Source organism: Brachypodium distachyon, chromosome 4, assembly GCF_000005505.3.
Source record: "Brachypodium distachyon strain Bd21 chromosome 4, Brachypodium_distachyon_v3.0, whole genome shotgun sequence".
Classification (NCBI taxonomy): domain Eukaryota; kingdom Viridiplantae; phylum Streptophyta; class Magnoliopsida; order Poales; family Poaceae; genus Brachypodium; species Brachypodium distachyon.
Window position 1 is genome coordinate 40,772,020 of NC_016134.3, and position 20,562 is coordinate 40,792,581.

General features: G+C 44.4%; 3 protein-coding genes and 1 long non-coding RNA gene across 4 annotated transcripts; 2 read left to right on the forward strand and 2 right to left on the reverse strand.

The window, feature by feature from the left end:
* The first annotated feature begins 225 nt into the window (after positions 1-225).
* Positions 226-2,533, forward strand: LOC106866615. Its single transcript, XM_014902093.2, has one exon. It carries the CDS (start codon positions 695-697, stop codon positions 1,196-1,198), a length of 504 nt encoding a protein of 167 aa, XP_014757579.1. The 5' UTR covers positions 226-694; the 3' UTR covers positions 1,199-2,533.
* A 2,241-nt stretch (positions 2,534-4,774) lies between these two features.
* LOC112272300 lies at positions 4,775-5,725 on the reverse strand. The gene is made up of 2 exons (XR_002965908.1): positions 5,393-5,725; positions 4,775-5,027 (listed from the first exon to the last, which is right to left on the reverse strand). It is a non-coding gene; the product is annotated as an uncharacterized LOC112272300 (long non-coding RNA).
* Positions 5,726-6,395: 670 nt separating this feature from the next.
* LOC100837016 (inositol-tetrakisphosphate 1-kinase 6) lies at positions 6,396-15,006 on the forward strand. Its single transcript, XM_003578407.4, has 17 exons — positions 6,396-6,648; positions 7,093-7,128; positions 7,987-8,182; positions 8,281-8,369; positions 8,455-8,526; positions 8,605-8,807; positions 9,483-9,636; positions 10,617-10,730; positions 10,926-10,988; positions 11,307-11,443; positions 11,557-11,704; positions 11,855-11,987; positions 12,732-12,804; positions 12,856-13,028; positions 13,211-13,289; positions 13,367-13,481; positions 14,108-15,006. Exons 1-17 carry the CDS (start codon positions 6,490-6,492, stop codon positions 14,750-14,752), a joined length of 2,589 nt encoding a protein of 862 aa, XP_003578455.2. The 5' UTR covers positions 6,396-6,489; the 3' UTR covers positions 14,753-15,006.
* Positions 15,007-15,793: 787 nt separating this feature from the next.
* LOC100837322 (ankyrin repeat-containing protein At5g02620) lies at positions 15,794-19,762 on the reverse strand. Its single transcript, XM_003578408.4, has 4 exons — positions 19,386-19,762; positions 18,523-19,259; positions 17,424-17,833; positions 15,794-17,120 (listed from the first exon to the last, which is right to left on the reverse strand). Exons 2-4 carry the CDS (start codon positions 18,935-18,937, stop codon positions 16,248-16,250), a joined length of 1,698 nt encoding a protein of 565 aa, XP_003578456.1. The 5' UTR covers positions 18,938-19,259; positions 19,386-19,762; the 3' UTR covers positions 15,794-16,247.
* Between the last annotated feature and the right edge of the window lie 800 nt (positions 19,763-20,562).

The following is a 20,562-nucleotide window of genomic DNA, read 5'->3' on the forward strand; positions in this document are numbered from 1 at the left end:
CTCGGAGAGACAAAAGAATCTTATAAAAGACTAAAAGAGACAATGACAACAATCCAACTGCGCGTGGTGTCCTCTTCCTCTCCCCGGCCACCAAATTAAATCCTGTTCTTTAATCTTTAGAGCTGGCAAAAGAGTGTTACGAGGATAAACAAATGACCAGGGTTAATATCATATCGTTGAAGGGGATCGTAGCGTATGTACCTGTTCCAGATAAGCTCGGTGCTAATGAGTTCATTCCACGGAATTTTATATGCGTGCAATCTTAATTAAAGAATTGCCCGCATGCATATACGTGAATACTTCTCCTGTAAAGTACAAATACGCAGCCGCAGTCACATGGTCGGATGGTCCTAGCCGCCACAAACACCAAATCCGCCTTACATTAGTGCATTTTGATCGAGCAGGTTTAGGGTTTACTCATTTTAATCGTAGTGGCGTTTGTTGCTACCTTTGCAGAAAAAGAAATCGGTTTCAGCTGTCTTTGCATGCACTCTGGAGTCTGGAGTAGTCTTCTCCTGCAGCTGCAGTATAAGAAAACCTGGCGTGCGATGCCAATTTCATGCCATCTCGTCAAGCAGTAACCTGATTACCTGAATACGTGTGCTAATTAATTAGCAAACAAAGAAATCTCCTGCTCCATCGATCTGGTGCTGCAGAGGGAGAGGCTCGCCCGACCCGGGGAGATCCAAGAGAGATGGCCATCGTGGGGCTCATCCCGTTCGTGTGCGCGGCGATCAGGAAGAAGCGGGGGTCGAAGGCGAGGGCGGACCGCTACGCGCGGTACGTGAGCGGCGCCGCGGCGCGCGTCGGGGAGTCCGGCGGCGGCGGAGGCGGCGCCTACCAGTCCCAGAGCTGCCGTTTCGCGGCGCGTGCTTCTGCTTCGCCGGTCTCGTCGTACGACTTCGACGGCGCTGCTAATCGGTACGAGCGCCTGCTGGCCACGGCCCGGCGGGAGGACGCGCGCTTCGAAGGAGCCGGAGGGTACCAGTCCCAGAGCTGCCGGTTCGCCGTGCGCCCTTCTCCGGCCTACGGGCTCGGGTACTGGCTCGACGAAGACGGCGCCGGCGCAGCCAGCCCACCGCCGGAGGATCCCTCGGGGAAGCTGCTGCTTTCGCCGGCCGGCAGGAACGAGCGCGGGCTGTCCAGATCGCTGAGGTTCAGTAGCATGCGCGTGTTCGCCCGCGTCGGTGGCGCGTAGCAACGCTGTTGCTTTCTGTCGAGCAGTTTGTGTGCGCTCTGCAGCGGCAGGTCGATGAGAAGGCAGCGGCGGCGTCTCGGGCGGGCGCAGAAGTCGGGTGGGGGAGCAGGCTCTGGAGTCTGGTCGGGCTTTCGGAATCTCGGCTCGGCTGGATTGTTGGGCCTGAAGAAGCCCACCTACACTCAGCCTGGCCTGTGCGGGCCTATACACGAAATCCGTCGGAGTTATTCTTAACCTGGTGAAGTGGTGAACGGGGCTCACCTCCCTTGGCCAGCGAAAATACAAGACTACGATTATTTTCTCCCGTCCAACTTATAATAAGGCGGCATGCTCTGCCTGGAACATTGTCGATGAGTTGATCCCACGAGAAGAATTGTCGCATGCAGTGACGTATACCTCAAGGCTTCACCTGTTTGTTTGATTAACTAATTAGCGCACGTTGGTGTCCATTTAAGAGGTCGTGTTATGCCACTGCATTCATGTGCAGGGCGCGCTCATTTATGTTGCAGTCTCATGGTCACACACGAACGGTCCTCCTGCCTGCTGTTGAAATTTGCAACCCACCGTGATGCTTGCCATTAATGTTGAAAATAAAAAAATTATCACAATACAGTACTGTACTAGTACTCAAAAAATCATTCATTCAGAGATGTCGTTGGCCAGCGAAGAAGGCATCTAGAGATGAATTAACAAATGCACAAGTCAAACTCCAATCTCCTGTATTTCGGTATAAGAAACCTGCCGATGCCGATCTCGTCGTGAGCAAGCACAGAAAACTGACCAAACCAAACAAGCAAAAAGGAAAATCTCCGGCCTCTGCTGCTTCAGGCCCAGAGATCGACAGAGGCAATGGAGGGGATCTTCCCGTTCGTCTGCGCGGCGTTCAGGAAGCGGAGGACGAAGACGGCGGACCGCTACGACTACGAGCGCCTCGTCGTCCCCGGCGCCGGCGACGCGCGGGCGCGCTTCGACGGCAACGGCGGCGGCCGCGGCGACTGCCTGCAGTCTCAGAGCTGCCGGTTCCCCGTCCGGCGTCCTCCGACCGACGGGCTCGATTTCTCGCACGGCGGCGGCGACGACCGCCCGCCACCGGAGGATCTCTCTGGGGAGCTGTCTCCGCCGGCTGGGCGGAGCGGGCGCGGCGGGCTGTCCAGGTCCTTGAGGTTCGGTAGCATGCGCGTGCTCGCTTGTATCGGTGGCCCGTAAGGATTTGCCGCTGCTTTGCATGTAGTAACAGAGATTCGTGTTGCGAGATTCTGTAGTTCTGGAGTCTGTTGGTCTGTACAGCGATGGTTCGCTCGAGAAGATTTGTTTTTTTTTGCTACAAACAGCAAACATAAAGCCTTTTCGTTCCTATTGGAGATTGATATGGCGGTAAAATAATTAGATGATCAGTGACAACGTCTCCGGTCCCAACCTTTTCAGCAGGCCAGAGTGAACATTGTAGCAAAACATAGGTTTGTCCGAAAGTCTTGCAAAAAAAGAACTACCACTGTTCCGCCGGCGATCAGCGAGCCACGCGGAGCTGAGAGATTGTACTTGGTAGCATCACCAGCTTCTTGTTCTTCGTGGAGAGGGTTGCGGGCCGGGAGGATCCACCGACGTGCAGTGGAGATACCAGGCTCAGTAGGGGGGCCCGGTGAGCATCAGTGCACCTTGCCGGGGGGGGGGGGTAGTTAGAGTGTGTCTTGAGCAAAGACTCTCCCAGGAGATCATCACCAAGCTTGGGCGATAGCGGGCGAACTCTACCTCAACACCGAGCGGAGGAGGGTACAAAAACCCTCGACCTGCTCCAACGCTTCCTGTTTGAAGATACCTTTCCATTTTAGGACAGTTTGGAGAATCAACCACCACAGATGATTAGTACTTATCCAAATAGCATGATTAAAAATGATATTATTTCTAAATTTCCAAAGACACCAAAGAACAACATCACATATGGAGTTTAAAGCATCATGTTTTTTGTTTGAGAGCCAGAATCTGACGACAGACTCCAGATCAGTGTCTAGCTGTTTATTAAAGAATAAAGAGATGATTTCCATGTAGATTTAGCAACTACACGGTCAAAGAAGAGATGATGTATAGAGTCCTTTTTCGAGCGAAAGCACAATCCTCTAGTTTCTCTATCTTCCTCTTCTTCAGGTTGTCCCTGGTCATGATCCTATTGTGTGAGATCAGCCACAAGAAAACATGGACACTAGGAGGAATATGGATAGACCATAGAGATGGGATGAATATCTGCTGAACTCCCCTAAAGTTTATAATGTTGTAGAGAGAGCTAGAAGAGTATTGCCCCAAGTCAGTATACTGCCAGATCAAGGAACCGGTGTCTTCTCTAAGAGCAATACTATGGGTGACCTGCTCAAGAGCATACCATGACTCCATCATGGAATGAGCAAAGGTCCTCCTGAAGGTGAGCTTGAGAGTATGCCCGTCCCAGACCTCAGCTATAGTAGAATTGCATTCATTACAAATAATGTAAAGATGCCAAAATTGGACAGCAAGAGGATGTACCAAACCAAATATCCTCCCAGAATTTAATCTTGGTGCCATTGCCAACTATCCATCTATGACCAAATTTTGCAGCCTTGGCAGCCCACATGACCCCTTTCCAAAACTTGGAGACACCTACAGTTCTATTGTAAAAGATATTGCGGGACTGGGCACCATATTTGTTACCAATTATTGTTTTCCAGATTTTTCCCATCGCTGGAGATGTATCTGTTAACCCACTAACAGAGATAAATTAAGGTCTTGGAGGTTGGGAACACCCAACCAACCAAATTCCTTTTTCATGCAAATCATGGGCCAATTAGCTAGGTGAAGTTTTATGTGCCCTGCAAAGTCATTCTAGAGGTAGTGCGCCATCTGGGTGTTTATTAAGTGCAAAACCCATTTAGGGAATTTAAAAAGGACAACAAGTAGATGGGGACACTGGCCAGGTAGGATTTAATGAGAACTAGCCTGCCTGCATAAGAGAGGAGTTTTCCTCTCCAACCAGCAATCATTTTAATAATTTTATCAACTAAAGGCTGGATATCCTTTTTTCTTAGCTTGTCATAGTGAAGAGGGATACCAAGATACTTAATGGGAAAAACACCTTCAGTGCACCCAAAAGTAGTAAGGAAAGGAGCAGTCTGTTCAGCATCTAGGCCAATGGGGATAAGCTCACTTTTAGAGTAATTAATCTTCATACCAGAGACTTGTTGGAAACAGGTTAGTACCCATCTTAAATTTGTTGCCATCTCTAGGTTGTTTGAGGAAAAAAAGATGGCGTCATCAGCATATTGCAAACTGATGACACCTCCAGGACAAATGTTTTCAACCAGCCCTTGAATAAGGTTGTGTGCAGCAACCTTGCTCAGCAGTTTAGTGAGAACATCAGCAACTAGATTAAAGAGCAGAGGGGATAATAAGAGGTCCCCTTGTCTGAGCCTTTTGATTGTGGTGAAGAAATTCCCCTCCACATTGTTGATTTTAACACCTACCGAGCCCAGATGAGTAATCTGGTGGATCCAGAGCTTCCACTTGGAGCCAAAACCTCTCAGTGTCAAGAGCTCCCGTAGGAAGTCTAGGTTGACCTTAACAAAAGCTTTTTCATACTATGGCAGTAAAAATGCATGCGTTTTTTTAAAACAAAGTACAAACGCAGACGCTCACAACACGTGCGTACACTCATCCTTATGAATACATATACACACATCTTATACATATGAGCACTTCCGAGAGACTGAGTCGGAAGATCTTGATAGATTCACGAAATCACCACAGGCACTTCGTTGCGAATAGATACTTCACCTACTGTTGAGAGAATAACGCCAGCTAAATTCTGAAATAAATCCAGGTACATGTGAGCACAGGACCATGCGAGCTAGGCTCAATTCATAGAAAAACGCGAAGGCGCTCTAAACCGAAGGCACACACAGTCTGCTTTATATTGAAATTCTCTCTCCGTTTCTCTTTTTTTACTCGGATATGCGGCACTTTAAAAGACAAAAACCAACGAAACAAAGTGTGGTCTTTTGGAGAAACAAAATGCTTGTTCTTCTTTTTCACCATTCATTCATCTCTAATCTCCCCTCATCCTAATTTTTCTCGTCAAGTAGAATGATAGTGTTAACATTATCTGTCTAGGAAAAGCATCGGTACAATAATTAATCGGCTAATCTATTTGGGGAACGTGCCCAGTCTTACCATACGACGCCTGTCTGGCCGTTCGATCCTCCTGATCCTCTGACGTACGCTTCTCCCAACCCGGTCCCCTTCTCTATCTCTCGTTTTTCTCCTCCGACCGCTCCTCTCTGATTCTCCTCCCCAATCCCGATCACACAGGTGGCGGACTAGGCCTGGCAGCTGTGGTTCAGGGGCACGACGGGGCAGGGCGCGGGCCGGAGCAGGCAACAGGAGCCCGACGGGGAAGGGCGCAGGCTGGAGCAAGCTGCGGCAGTGGTGCAGGGGTGCGGTGGTCCGACGGGGCAGGGCGCAGGGCTGGAGCAGGATGCGGCAGCGAGGCACGATAGCGGCGGTGTAGGGCGCGGCGGCCTGTCAGGATAGCGGCGCCAGGCACGGCTGCGGCCGGTATGGGCGCCGGGCGGCAGCTACGCAGCTTCCTTGACGGTGAGCTCCGACCTGGCGAACCGAGCATCCTGCTAGTAGTACGCGGCCTGCCGCGAGGCCATCCCGTCGAGGACCTGGCACCAGGACTCGTCGTTGGAGCCCATGTCCGGGACGAGGCCCTTGTCGACTTTGCGGCAGTGTAGGACTAGGGTGTGCGATCTTGCCAAAGCGGCGACAGCGGCGGCAGAGCAGGATGTGGGTGACTCGACATCATTTTGTCGTGTCGTGTCGTTTGTTCCATTCTTCTCGTGTACTCTCTTCGATAAGCTGAATAAAAATAATGTTTTCACAAGAAATATAAGATAAGTTTTCTCATTGCATTCATTTTACATTATATTTTGCAAATATTTTTATTCACAAACATGTTTTATTGAAGCGCACATGAAAAAAAATCTTCAGTTCTTCACGCACTATTGTGTTATGTGTAGGCCTAGTTATGTGCTTAAAGACAACGGATCTGATTCCTGCCTAATTTTAATTTAGAAAGTATAAAAAGCAAAAGGAAAAATAGAATGAAATATGTTTGCCGCACTGCATTTGTCGCCTTTTGCCACCTGGTCAACATGCATCCACCGGCCCGCGACGCCGCTGACACCTAGCCCCACCTCACATGAACTTCTCCTTCCCATGTCCGGGCCCGAGCCCCCCAAAACCCAAGTCCAACCCCCGCAGCCATGGCCATGGAGCGACCCGTGCAGCTTGTGCTGGATGCGTCCCTCCTTCTCGAACCTTCCGATCCCGTCGGAAGCGGCGGTACAGATGAGGCGCCGCCAGCGCTGCGGCGTGGGGTGGAAGCGCTGCTGCGGCGGCTGCGCTACTCCAATCTGGGAGTGGTATGGGCTCGATTATGCCATATGGCCTTTTCTTTTTATGAAAAAAATGCCATATGCTTTCCTGTTGATTAGTATTATGTGGGGCGATTATGAATTTCGGATGCAATTTAGGAGACGGGCATGTTTTGTCTGATCAGTTGGAGCCGTCCACTTCTTTTCTCTCGATATTGTTGGGGGCTGTCCATTTTAGTCGAGTTCATTTGATTGCCTAAGTGCTTAGCCTAGTGTAGGATGATAGAACCTAAGACCCAACTAATTTTACGACTTCATGTGATGGTTTGAACTTTGAAGTACACAGCCCGTTGAGATGATTAAGATGGTAGCATGTCCCCATTGCTAAGCAAATTAGTAAGGATGTATTGTCATAATGTTACTGTGTGTTGATGTGGATGATTATGTATGAAATCTATAAGGAACTGATTGCAGCCTGTTGCTCCTTTTCAGGCAATTTGCCATCCGGAGGAAATGCCAACAAATGCGGTCTCTCTTTTACCTCCCTTTTGAACTTTTTCTTTTCTGAAGCTATTGTGCTTGCTTAATCCCAGTTGTGCTTATAGTACCGTTTATGATAGCTATACTGAGTATGTCTACAAAATGGAAGTATATTTACAAGAAATCAGTACATGCTTTGTCACTTTGCTTAAGATATGACACATGACCACTTCATATCTTCTCACGGTTTTCATGTATATCTTTGGTAACCAACCATAACCCTTTTTCAATATAATAAAAATGTCCACATGCTCCCACCATATTCCCGGCAAACTCAAGCATGATTGTGCTTCTTTCAAAATAACCAGCTGCAATTTTATTTCCAAATCCTAAGCAGTACTGATCAGTGATCACTTTTTTTTTCTTGAACCCGCACCTAAGTGCGTGTCATTTCATTAGAAGAAGCGATGAGATGGCGAAAGTTACACTTGATATCTGAAGAAGCATTCTCCTGGGAACTGCCATGTGCAGTTAAAACTTGCATTATTTCGAGCCTAAACCTTTCCAAACCCTGAGTTTAGTGTGCTAATCTTGTATGTCTCCCCCTATGACATAGAAACCTGATATCACAGCACTGTGCCGACGGTTGGCCAATGCGGCCTATCAGTGACCACACTTTTCAAATGTTTTTGCGCAATGGTCGACCAATGCGGCGGCTCACTGCTGTGCCTATATGGCTGCACAGAGAAGATCGTTGGAGTTTGGCTGGGCACTTGTCCTTCTTTCATTAGTTCTTGCCTTGCAGCAGATTGTAACCAAAATGTTCTGAATTAATAAAGCTTCTAGCAAGCATGATTTTGTAAACTAGTTTATACTTACACAAGGTTTGCTTGTTACTTTTATTAGTCAGGCTTTCTTGAAAAGACAGCAGCCATTTACTCGTTTGGATATATATTACTTCCTGCTCCAACTGGGAACCATTCACTGAATGAATTGATGTTAGAATGGAGCAGAACGAGTTCTTGTTTTTATGCTACTTCCATCGTTGATGAAGATCTATTTTCTGAACTTCAGAATAATGGTTGGAGAGTTATTGCTGTAGGTAAGCATAAATCAGGATGAGATTGTAATTTTCCAATTGCAAATTAGGAGGTGCCAGTACTATAGTTGAGTGCTACTGATGTTCTTCTTTTGATCCAGATAATCAATGTGGCACGAAGGGTTCTGGAGTTGTAAATGTTGGGAAAATTCAGGAGTTGCTTCTCACTTTGACTGCTTTAATAAAAAAGGTCAGTTTGACATTGGTGCCTACTTGTGCAACTTTCTTGTAATGGTGCAGTGCACTAATTTGAACATAAGCTATCTTTCATTCAGGAAATAGCTAGCTCATCGGTTTTGACAGTCGGCTATGCAATGAAACAATCCCGCGAGGAAGACTTTGCCAAGGCAAGTTTTGTATAATGTATTACTGGCTACTTAGTATTCAATCTATGCTGGAACATCATTATTCCAATGTTGTTGCAGAGAGGAGCATTCCCCCTTTACCCAAGTAAAAATGGGCTTATCTTTGTTCCACTGTCATTTGAAATTCCTTTAGCTTCTCAACTTCAAGAGGTTGATATAGCCCTCCACAAAATGACTGATGAGATCATTAACATTGATCCAAACTGCTCCATCGATTTTCCAAAAGGGATTTCATTTTCTGGAGGAATGTCTGAAATTATAAGGTACATAACAAGACCAAACTGGGATCTACGGGAAGTAACTCACTGGGTTTACATGCTAATATTTTACACTCTGTTGCAATGAACAATGTCTTGTGAAGACTCGGGAGTAATTCTGTTGTTCCAACTATTGTTTGCAATACACTATTATTATTGCTAGAGCTGAAATATTTGTGTGTTAACTCTGGCAAACCATCTTAATTTTCAATTTGAAAAGATTGGCATTAGAGCAAGCCACTTTTCTGAAATCGGTCTGCAATACACTGTAAAACCTAAGTCAGTAAATTGCTTTGAAGTAGCTTGGGCTCTCTTGATGCAACTGTATATTTTTCGACCCAGTATTGGTGTAGTTACCATTGATATTGCTAATTAACTTGTTACTTGTGTTTCCCAAAAGAGGGACAAACAATGGAAAAGCATCTTGCTATTCTTTATTAAGAAGCATATGGTGATGAAATGTTGAATGGATATAGGAACATGCGATATCAAATCATGGCAACCATATCTAGTGATGTCCCCTTTTGGTGCATGAGCGTATCTGAAATCATGCTTGTTAATAATTGCTATCAGGAACTTCCTAGGTCACTATGCGAAGTGTGAACAGTTAAACTTCCTTATTTTATTTTCAGTATAACCTTTTTTTTACCGGATTGAATGTAACCTTTTTTTGTTAAGCAGGTTTGTGGAAGAGCACCCCAGTTTTTGCATCATAGATCCATTCAAGAATATTTCCCCATTGCTGGATCGTCTTCAAATTCAAGAAATTTTAGTTAAATTGCAAGAATTTTGCATTGAAGGAAGGCCCAAACTCCGAGCACCACAATCTTTAAAGGTTCTTTCATTTCAAATACACTAATGCAAAGTACGAGCGGTTTAAGCCCTAGAGCAATTACCTTGCAGTTTTGCAGACGGGCATATATATGTTATGTGTTGCCCTTATCTGAATTATTGATTGATCTTATTTTAATATGTTTGTATTGTATTTTCGGTCAGTGCTTAATCGATCGCTTTCAACATAATTACACCATGAACTGTGTAAAGTGGATGCCCATGCTGACTTGAGCATGAAACACATTTGTATCATCATTAATTCATCATGGCTTTGTCTTGATGCAAGTAATTCTTTGCTGCATCAACATGTCCTCTACCTTTTCTTATGGTAGTGTTGTGCATGGAATATGAGTTTTCTCAGTTCATTCTCCACTTACATGTCACCGGACACTGCAGGCAATTGAGTTCTTTATGGCTTTATTTATTTTTTATACCAGGACTTTTAATTATAACATGCTATATGTTGGTGTAATAGAGTCCAGAATTCTGGATTCAAGGAATAATTATTTCTATTCTTGGAAGGTTGACTCTACGAAAGACAGGGTCAAGTCTGATACATCAACCGTCGACTCCATACCCTTGTATGAGTCCACAGTCACTACATGAGATAAACCTGGGTTCTTTGAATGGAAGTTGGCCTTACGTAATAGGACTCCCAGTTACTGTGCGCTGTCGTATACTGAGGTGCTCGTCGGTTGTTGGAACAACACGAGCTGTTTTAGCCTTCATATTATCAATACCTGTTGTGGGTCTCTTCAACTGGTTACCTGGAAACAGTACATTTATACTCATCCTTTCCAATCCATATGTTTCAGTGCTTGTGTGAAAACAAATTTGTACCTCCTGTTACTGATAGCACTTGTGCCTTCTGCACTGTATGTTACTGATACCTTGCGTGACAATCCTTTCTTGATGCATAACAACATAACACTTACAACTTCATTTTGCCTATTGAATCCGTTTGCTATTTCTTAAACACAGGTGAAAAACTTTGATGCCGTTGACTTACAGAAACGATTAGCAGAAGCTAATTTATTATTTCCGATCATTGTGAAGCCACAAGTCGCGTGTGGAGTTTCTGATGCACACAATATGGTAGCTTGTTGCCTTTGCATTTGCAGTCCTATATCAATTGAATGTTATGTAGTATGTTATGCATTAATTTCCGATCATACTCTTTGTCACCTCTCTTCGAAGATGGTTAGGCAGAATAGTTATGCTACTCAATCTCTTTTTAATTCAGAGTTTAGTATTTGTTTTGCATTCTGAATTACAAATTGTTGTTTGCAGGCTTTAGTTTTCCAAATTGGAGAGTTTAGCAACCTTAGTGTGCCTCTTCCAGCTATTCTACAGGTACAATTTTCTTTTTTTATTGAATTTCCTTCTAATCCTATCTTGGAAGGAATTACCGAATTTGGCATCACTGATATACTTTTGATCCATTATTTGCTTCTGACAATTAATTATACCTTGCTTGTTCACCCTGCAACAGTATGTTACTAACTTTTCACACCATTGTGTGTTGCATCTTAACATTCATAAAAATCCCGTGTTGGCTTCATGTCTTGTTGAACTCTGTGCATTCCAAGGCATTCTGCAGCTCTATACCTATTAACTACAATTCTTGGTAATTCGCCTGCTCAATGTGCAGATTTTATTTATGTGATGTAGGAATACATTGATCATGGATCCAAAATATTTAAATTCTATGTTATTGGAGACAAGGTCTTCCATGCCATCAAGAATTCGATGCCCAATGCAAGTTCTCTGAAATTGTCATCAGGAGATGAACCTCTCACGTTTAATAGGTACTCTTGGAACTTATATACGTCGGCACAGCATCGGATGCCCTTTTTCTCATCCAGCTGCTGAATTTTAACATTGCCACACCAAGTGAAAAGTTTAATTTGGTTTATCTCAGCCTGAAGACACTTCCAGTGGCTACTAAGGAGCAGGTACTGCAAACCAGGGTAGAAGATGGCAAATCTTTGGATATTAATTTAGTAGAAGAGGCTGCAAAATTGCTGAAGGACTCACTTAGACTTACAATTTTTGGATTTGATGTTGTGGTAAGTATTTCCTCCGTCATTTCATGGATCAATTACAAAGAGATTAACTTCTTTCCGATGGTAGTCTGAAATACTTCTGGTTGCCATCGTATTTTGCACTGCGCACTGTACTTCAGAAGTCAAACAGTTAATGTTGTCTCGATTATGCAGGTCCAAGAGGGCAGCGGAGATCATGTCATAGTGGACCTAAACTATCTTCCTTCGTTCAAAGAAGTTCCTGACTCAGAGGCGATGCCTGCATTTTGGGATGCAATCAGGCAGTCATATGAGTCAAAGAAAGGGAAGATGCAAACTTAGTCAAAGACCAAAAGCAATATAGAGGTTGCTTGTTGCCTAGCATCATATTAGTTTGCGACTTTGCAGGCAGAGATGTACATCTGAGAGCGAAAATAAGATAAAGCTCAACTGTGGATCTTCCATCGAATTTAACCCTGGTAGCAGGATCAGGATGTAATATCAACTCTCCCATCTCAACCTCCTGTTTTTGTTGTGTATTGTATCATTTACATGTGAATGTGATTATGTGAGTGACCCTGTGTACACTGCACTGCAACAAGATATGACATGCTTAATGCTGCTCTGTATCTGCATGGACCAGCAGCATACGGATGTCATTGACAGCTTCTCTCTGTAGCTGTTCTGCTCTTGTTTGTGAATGGTATCATCACATGTAAACATGAATCTGATGCCACAGTTGCGATTCTCATGCTGCATGTGCCCGAAGAGAGGTCTGGTTTTGTAATCATGAATCTGAAAAAGAAGATGTTTGGAACGACATGATTTTTCTCAATTCCTGCGGCAACTGGATTATTTCTATGAAATTCCTGCATTCCAAATACGCCGTAAGCTGGTCGGCATGAGAAAGGGGAGAGGCGGCAAAGTACAAGTGGCCTAAAGGAAAGACCAAAACTAAAATGGCGCCATATGGAGGCCAAGGAGAAGGAAACACCGATCACGCATTCTAATAATGTTTTCAATCGGTTGCATCTGCCTGTCCCTTTCACAAGCATGTTTGTTACATTTGTGCAGATCGCGTGGAGCTCCAGGGAAAGTTTCAGGATTGCCGGCCCATTTGAGTATTCAGGCAAGCTTCTGCCACAGTGTAATATATGTGCTTGTACTGCCTGTGATGAGCGCCCTATGCCCTGAAGAATGGATCGCGTGAAGAAGGTCCCTGGCATGTCGAGGGGCGCGTCCGCGGCTCCGGTCTGGGAAGAAAGAGACGAGAGCTTGGTTCTCTTTGGGGAGCTGTACAGGCATGACCAAGAGGAGGATGTTAATCTCCTTGAGCCAATGTACTCAGTGGAGTTTGAAGCTATCCAAGGTGAGTACCTATTCATTTTGTCATGAAATGCAGTTATCATTCTCCTATTGTCGGCGCCTAGAGCTACATGTGAAAGGTTGAAATGACCTTTTTCAGTAGCCCAAATGAGATTAAGTCACTGATTTCCACATATCTTTGCTTGGAAGTGGAATCTGATTAGAGTGCTCTGGTTGACTATATAGGAGACCGCCGGTTGTTCAAACTAGCGTCAGGGAAGAAAGATTACCTCCTGACAGATGGTGAAAAGAATGATTACGACTGGTATGGATAAGTTATAGATAAACCATGTTCACCTGTTCTTTCTACTGCAAATTTTGAAAAAGCACAGTTCATTTCAGGCTCAAGACTCCTCCAGCCACCCCACTGTTCCGTTCCCTTGAGATGGAAGCTGATTCCCCGCAAATGGTTTTTCAGAGGGAGCTGCCTCTCCTTCAGCCAGTTAAAACTTCAAGGGTATGATGATTCTTCACAATAATATGAATACTTTTCATGCGCATGCCTACATGCAGCTCTCCAGCGTGTAAAATGGGTACTAACAAAGTAATTCACCGTTGCAAGCTGAAATATATAGTGCATTAAAAGTCAAAAACATTTTCAGTTCAGTTGCTCTTCTAATAGTACAACATCTGTATTTTGTGGCACATGTTGGCGTATTACACTCGCTCCCCCCGTCAAGGTTTGATGCCCGGTTGCGTACCGCTAATTACACCCACGCACGCACGCGCGCGCGAGCGGACGGGCTGGGTTCGTTTTGATACCACCTGCAACGCTCTAGCCCAAATTTATTACTCCCTACATTCCTAAATCCTTGTCGTGGTTTTACTAAAACCATAAAACCACGACAAGAACTTAGTATCACTTTGTGTAAAAGGGTCAATCAGGAGGTACCTTGTTTGGAACACGAGGTTATATATACTTGTTCAACTCTATATAAAATAGGCATACAAGAACTAATCCCACCACAAGTGCACAAAAGGGCTCATCGGCCGAAAATTCTGTAATCAAGATCCATTTTGCCTTCATCCTATTGTGACATCCTCAAAACTTTGACAGTTTGCCCTTCGATAAAACTTTGACAGTTCTCAAAAAAGCCAGAGACGGCCAGTATTACATCAACTAGGTCTGAATCTCCCACAACTTCCAGCTCCTCAAAGTCTGCCACTCCAACAGCGAGACCGAGCTCTTCATCAAAGAAGCACCTAACCACCAGAGGATTCCCTGCCTTCTCCAAAGAAGAGACCTCAGCTTACAAAATAGAAAAGAGATCAAGCTACACACCTCTGGGAAACAGGCAGCACAATGCAGTGGCAGTTCCTACGACAGACAGCAAATCAACTAAGAAAATCTCAGGCAAGAAGCCCACAGTCCCAGGAAGCACAAATGCAGAAAAGAACATCGCCGCCAAGCCGCCGATGAAGAACATTGCAGCGGCTGTGCGGAAAGCTCGGACCAAGGAAGGTGCAAAGGATCTGAAGGTGGCTGCTGGCAATGGTGGCGCCACAAGAAGAAAGCCATGTCCACCTGCTGCAGCAACGGCTACTGACAACCGTGAGCTCAATGCAGTGCCGGCAAGAGGAAGGAGCAGAGGAAGCAGTGAGCCTGCTACCGGTGATGCCCATGCCGCCGAGGCAGCTGTGGAGAAAGGAAGGAGAAGAGCTGGCGGGGAGAAAGAGAAGCAGAGGCAGGAAAAGCTTGGAAGCCATGCAAAGAAGTTGGTAGGGTAGCTGCCCAGGCATTCAGCATACATCATTCTGGCTTCAGTTTTCATTTTTCAGGAAGGATATAGTAACATTTGATTCGGAAAGAAAGTTGCTCTAATTTATCCAAAGTATACTTAATTTGAATATCTGTTCATAGTTTGTAATATAGATTTTTGCCATGTTGTTGAATGAACAATCTTCATGCTGAGGAGCAGACCTGTCATGTAAATATACATTTCGCTCAAGCAGTGTAATCTTTCATACATTCAGTAAACAAATTCAGTTTTACAAATGAATTTTTTTAAATTGCAGCCACCTAAAATTTTACTGAACTTCACTGCAATTTTTAGTCTATATTTAATGAGGCAGGTACGAAGGATGGTGGGGTGTTAATCCAAATGCCTAGAAAGATGATTGAGATTTAAGGAATCTCTTATAACTTTGGAACAAAGAATCCCATATTCACTATTTATTGTAACAAAATAGAACAACTAAACCTGCAAATTTGTCCACTCAACCCATGACCGACAGATCCATCCACATCTTCAGCAGGACTTAACTTCTAAAATTCTGAATGTTCAGTTTTGTCAGCACCGGGGACGGTGTAGACTTGGAGCAACTTCCACAAAGACTTCTTGGCATCTGATTTGGCACCATCAGTTAGACTCTCACCGCTTCGATCTGCCCGTCGTTTTCTGGAATACGCATGCTCGGTGTTCAATTCAATCGCTGTAGCGATCACCGAGAATGGTGTACATTCTGGAGAGCATCAGGAAGGAATCCTAGGACGTGTAGACCCTCCCTCACTGAAAGATCAAATTTCAGTTTGGAATCCTGGGAATTTATTTCAGATTTAAATCCTGAAGATTTGGATCCTGATTTCTCGTACATAAGCAAGAGTTTGCTGTTTATGGTGAATGCCCAGAATTTTGACGGTTTTTCTTGAATATATCCTTGTGGTCAACAAAGTTGAAAAAAGATGTGTCACATACGAGCATTGCAGCATTAGGCAGACCCAATTTTCTCTCGTCAAAGTCATTTATCATTGTTCTTTTGGTCTCAACATATTCTGCAGCCTCAGTGACCACAGCCAGTAGGGGAATATCTGAATGGTCAAGTCGACAAAACAGGCATCACTTTCTTTTTTGGACTCATGTTACACAAGATGAGCATCCATGACCACAGAAGTTTGACAAAATGGCACTTTATTCTAATATACTAGCGTGTATATATAATTGCATGATGTATCATCATCATGCACAGTCGTATGCATAAGACTAAAACATGCTTCACAAAAACTCCTATGGTGCCTATAAAAAGTGGCTGCTGGAATGAACCTACCCAGGAGCTGCATTGAGAAGTCTCCTCTGTTTGTGCAATAAGGCTTTTTTGCAGACACACAGCTGCCATGTTCTAGGCCTAGAGATATTTTGAGGCCAGTCCACTGAATGCTGCAAAGTGACCTCAGGCAAACGGGCTTCTGTACATACCGGACCTGGCCACACGTTTCAGCATCATCCTAAATTGCATACATCCTCTTCTTCCCACTGTTCAGTTCTAGCTCTGTATCCGAGTCAACTGATATTGACCATGATTGGCTTGTGGAGGACCTTCTGATCCTCCTCATGCTCTTCTCTTCCATCCTGTGAGTGATGATACAGTAGCACATGGAACCAAGAGTAGCCAACATAATCACGGTGCCAATTGCCATTGTGCACCAAGCCAGCCACTCGTCATCCCGACCTACGACAACATAGGTCAACGCTATGAAGGCTGCTGATATGCAGATGCACGCGAGCCACATCAACTTATTCATCACAAACACCATCTTCTGCTTTGCTTTCTGCTCAACAACAATCAGAGAGGTCTGGACAACAACAACAGCAAGTGAAATAAAGAGGGCCAGGGAATCAAAGACCAAGAAGATTATAAAGGCTGGCTTGCTTGCTACCAATGCTTGCCCTAAGGTCATGTTGGGATCAGGCGCTTTCTTCATATCTTCCAGAAAATTGCCAGGAATGGTGAATATGGCTGCAAAGGCAACAGTGGCAATAAGCACAGCCACGACGGTGTTGGAGTTGATGGCATTGTTTAGCCCACCAATGTGGAGCTTTTGAAGTCTCTTCTTGATCTTGTGGAAATGCATCTTGGTCTGATGTGTTTGCTTGAACTGTGATTGCACGTCATGCCTAATATCGCTGACTGTTTGCTTAAGCTGCTTGGCTGATTTCGGAGGATTTACTTGCTCTTTTGCCGTTACTCCACCAACCTCTCTCAGAATGTTAACAAGCTCTTCATTGCCCAGTTTCTCTGCAATGGCAAAAGCAGTCTCTCCAGCTTTATTGGTTGCATTGATATCAATCCCTTCAACAGATATTAGAGTCTGAACCATCTGTAAGGAATTACACAAATATCAGCAAGGATATTAAATATGAGGTAAAAAAAATGCTAAGTGCATATACTTGAGTCCAGTAATATTCCCGTTAAAACTGCTTATAACTTCATCCTTCTCTTAAGTCCGTGAAAGAAAATCTTTCTACTATTTTTGTTGATGGACTGTGATTGCCTAAGGATTTTGTTCTAGAACATCTAGCATTGCTGGTTTAAGCAAGCATTGGATGTTAACTTGAAAATGAACATAGGCTGAACAAATATGGAAGAAAATCAAAGATATTTCTTGGATATGATAACCTACAATAGTGTTGCCCTTCCGAGTTGCAACATGCAGTGGCCTGTTCCCCTTGTTATCTTCCATATGGATCACTGAGACATCGGGCTTCAGTAACTCGAGCAGAATTTCAGCGTTCTGGCCTTTTGAAGCCATGTGTAGTGCTGTTTGTCCCTTCTTGTCGGTTCTGAAACTAATTCCCGGGTCTTTATTTAGCAATGATGCTACCACCTCCACATGGCCCATTCTAGCTGCTGAATGCAAAACAGTCTTGCCATTATTTCTTGCAATCCTGGCAAGGCTTGCATCAGTCTCCAGTAGAAGATTGACAATACCAATGTGGCCCTGAGTTGCGGCAGTGTCTAAAGCTGTGGCATTGACAGAACTGGTTGTCATAGCTAACGCAGGAAATGCCTGCAATAGCTCCTGTAAAACATCTGCAAAATCAAGAGACGAAACAGGTATATAAACCGGAAATTGCTTGACAAGTAAAATAATACTCCCTCCGTCCCGAATCTTATACGAATCCACGTCACTTATTTCGGAAGGAGGGAGTACAAGAGTAGGATAGTAGTTTGCGCTTCTCCAATGCCTATTGAAAACTACATGAGTTGATTAGGTTCAGCACATATTGCTGGCAGATCCAAAAAGTACTAAGAAGCATCCCTTGTTAAATCTAATGCAACAACACAAACCATGCATAAAAACCGTGAATCCACACTCAATTTAGAAAAACAGGCAAGATTGTTTGGAATCTAGAACAAACCAGACAGATAAATTTCAAAAACCTTCAATGCGGAAGCAATCAGGCCATTAATGCTTTAGTACCACATGCCTTAAGGAAATAAAATGATGAAAACATTCCACTGCATTCCCGATATGTTAAGAATTTAGCCGAAGTCAATAAAATACAAGTCATTCTTTATAAACATAGAGAACTGCAACTATAAATAAGCCAACATGAATGGTTCCGCTTGCGCTGATAACCTCAGCAAACCCACATATTAAATAATACCCATTTAGACAACTGCAATACTAAAATAGTTGACTGACAACAGAGTTCATTGTGATCAAATTAAACAATATACCACCATTACAGTTGAACAAAAGGAAGTGAAGGACTAACCCAGATGGCCCTGCTTTGCTGCAATATGAAATGCATCGAAGCTATTGTTTGCCTTGAGCCCTGCTGACTGCACATCACAGACCTTCAATATCTCACACACAACCTCCACATGCCCCTTCTCTGCGGACACATACAGTGCGGTCTCACCGTCCTGGTTCTGGTGGGAAGCCAATTCCCCCACCAGCTCTGGATCGCAATCCGCAAAGATCTTCTGGACATGGGCAACACTGCCGGCCCTCGCCGCAAGGTGGAGCGCAGAATCACCCCTCTTACCGGGGCTGTCCTTGCTCCTCCTCTCCTTGAAGCTATGCTGCTTCTCCATGGATAAGAACTTGAAGCTTCTCTGCTTCTCTATGCCCCTGAAGCTCTTCAGCTTTTCTAGAGCTCCAAGCCGGGAGCTGGATTGTCTTTCCATCTCCAAACCAAGAACTGATTAAGTTCGGGGTGGTATTTCGACAAATTCCAAAAAATGCAAAATCTAGCAAACCCCACCACTCCAGGTAATACTTTGGGAAACCAAAACTGAATTGAAATATACCAAGATTTGAGCTTATCTTCACAGGACACAGCAAGCCCCTCTTCCCACTAACCCCTAGAGCCCCCGCCGGTTAGTTCACAAGAACAACAGTTTGGCACATCAAACTACGGAAAATTGTCAATTTGTCCCATAGAGATCTCCTACCGCTGCAACTAAGCTGAGAGGCAGATTCTTGGCCTCTGTCGATGGTCACCACGAACTGTAGAAAGAGTCGAGTAAATTACTTTCACCACATGATCTTAACGAAACATCAACAAATTGAACAAAAAAATGAAGAACCTTCAAGACTTCAAGCAAAGAAATAGTACGAAACGGAGTTCCTAACCAGCAGAAACGAAGCAATCAGTGCCCAGCGGAGACAAGGATCGGCAGGGACGGCCAGGGAACCTCCACAGCTCAATAATCAACGGAATAAGTGACCCCGGAGCTCCAAAACCCCATCTTTCTTCTTGCACCGGCTAAACTATTGGGGAATCAAGAGATGGAACTCACTAGCGGCGAATCTTGCAAGTTGGACGCCTCTAGACTTTTCTCACGTTGGTCTCAATCCCCGGCCCAGAGGTTCGCCTAACTAGGTTCCAGTGTTCTTCCACAACCGCGTTGCTGCTTATCAGCGGATGAGGAGGAGGAGAAGAGGGGGCGAGCTGTTAAACAAAGGAGCCCGCACACGTTTGGTAGTCTCCGGTCTTCTCCTCTTGATTTTCTTTCACACTAGGAATAACTGTGCCACTTTGCTGTCGTCTTCATTTTTCTTTTCCTTTTCTCTGTTTTGTTGTGGCTGTGGCCTGTGCGACTGTCTGTGGCTACAAGGACTATTGTTTTTCAAGCTTTTCAAGAGGCTATTAATGTCTATTTTTCAAAGCAAGTAACGGATTTTTTTTTGTCTATTAGGAGTACTTAATTCTCCGGAATTTTAAGTTGAAAAAAAGTTATATGTAAATTCTTACATCCTCTGCACCTTTCTATGCCGCTGGATGAATATCCAATTATCCACATCCCACAGGCTTACTGATTTGCAATTCTCATCACATTCATCTCAGCAAATAATTATCCACCGCAAAACTGGCAATAAGGAAAATATTTTTTGTCCTCAAGAAATTTGTGCATTCCAGTTGAGCAAGGACTGAGGACATGATCAAGCCATTGTCCCGGCCACCACAAACATGTGCTCCAATCTAGAGATTCTAAAAACAAGATTTAGTTTTTGTTTCTCCTTCTGTTCATCTGTTTCTATATTGGTTTGGTGGTGAGTGGTGACACAATGTACGTAGGCATGAAAACTCAGAAGAGTGGCACATGCTTTTGTCTCTGTGGGTAGGAGATGATGGCCGCCGTGGCTAATTGGATTGGATATCAACATCATCACCAGTGCGAGGGAGCAGAATGAAAGCACAAAGCAGATCAAGAACCCCACACGTTTAATTTTGACGGCGACACTTGTTTCTAAAACATCCGTCCCTACAAGTGGTCATAACATATATATGCTCATAAATTCCATAAAG

Bases quoted from the DNA above. Each gene is read 5' to 3' on its own strand.
- LOC106866615 (XM_014902093.2), top strand. From the start codon at position 695: ATGGCCATCGTGGGGCTCATCCCGTTCGTGTGCGCGGCGATCAGGAAG.
- LOC100837016 (XM_003578407.4), top strand. From the start codon at position 6,490: ATGGCCATGGAGCGACCCGTGCAGCTTGTGCTGGATGCGTCCCTCCTT. The intron at 8,183-8,280 runs GTAAGCATAAAT...CTTTTGATCCAG, and splicing joins TTGGAGAGTTATTGCTGTAG to ATAATCAATGTGGCACGAAG. The intron at 11,705-11,854 runs GTAAGTATTTCC...TCGATTATGCAG, and splicing joins TTTTTGGATTTGATGTTGTG to GTCCAAGAGGGCAGCGGAGA.
- LOC100837322 (XM_003578408.4), bottom strand. From the start codon at position 18,937: ATGGAAAGACAATCCAGCTCCCGGCTTGGAGCTCTAGAAAAGCTGAAG. The intron at 17,834-18,522 runs GTTAGTCCTTCA...TTGATTTTGCAG, and splicing joins AGCAAAGCAGGGCCATCTGG to ATGTTTTACAGGAGCTATTG. The intron at 17,121-17,423 runs GTAGGTTATCAT...AATTCCTTACAG, and splicing joins CTCGGAAGGGCAACACTATT to ATGGTTCAGACTCTAATATC.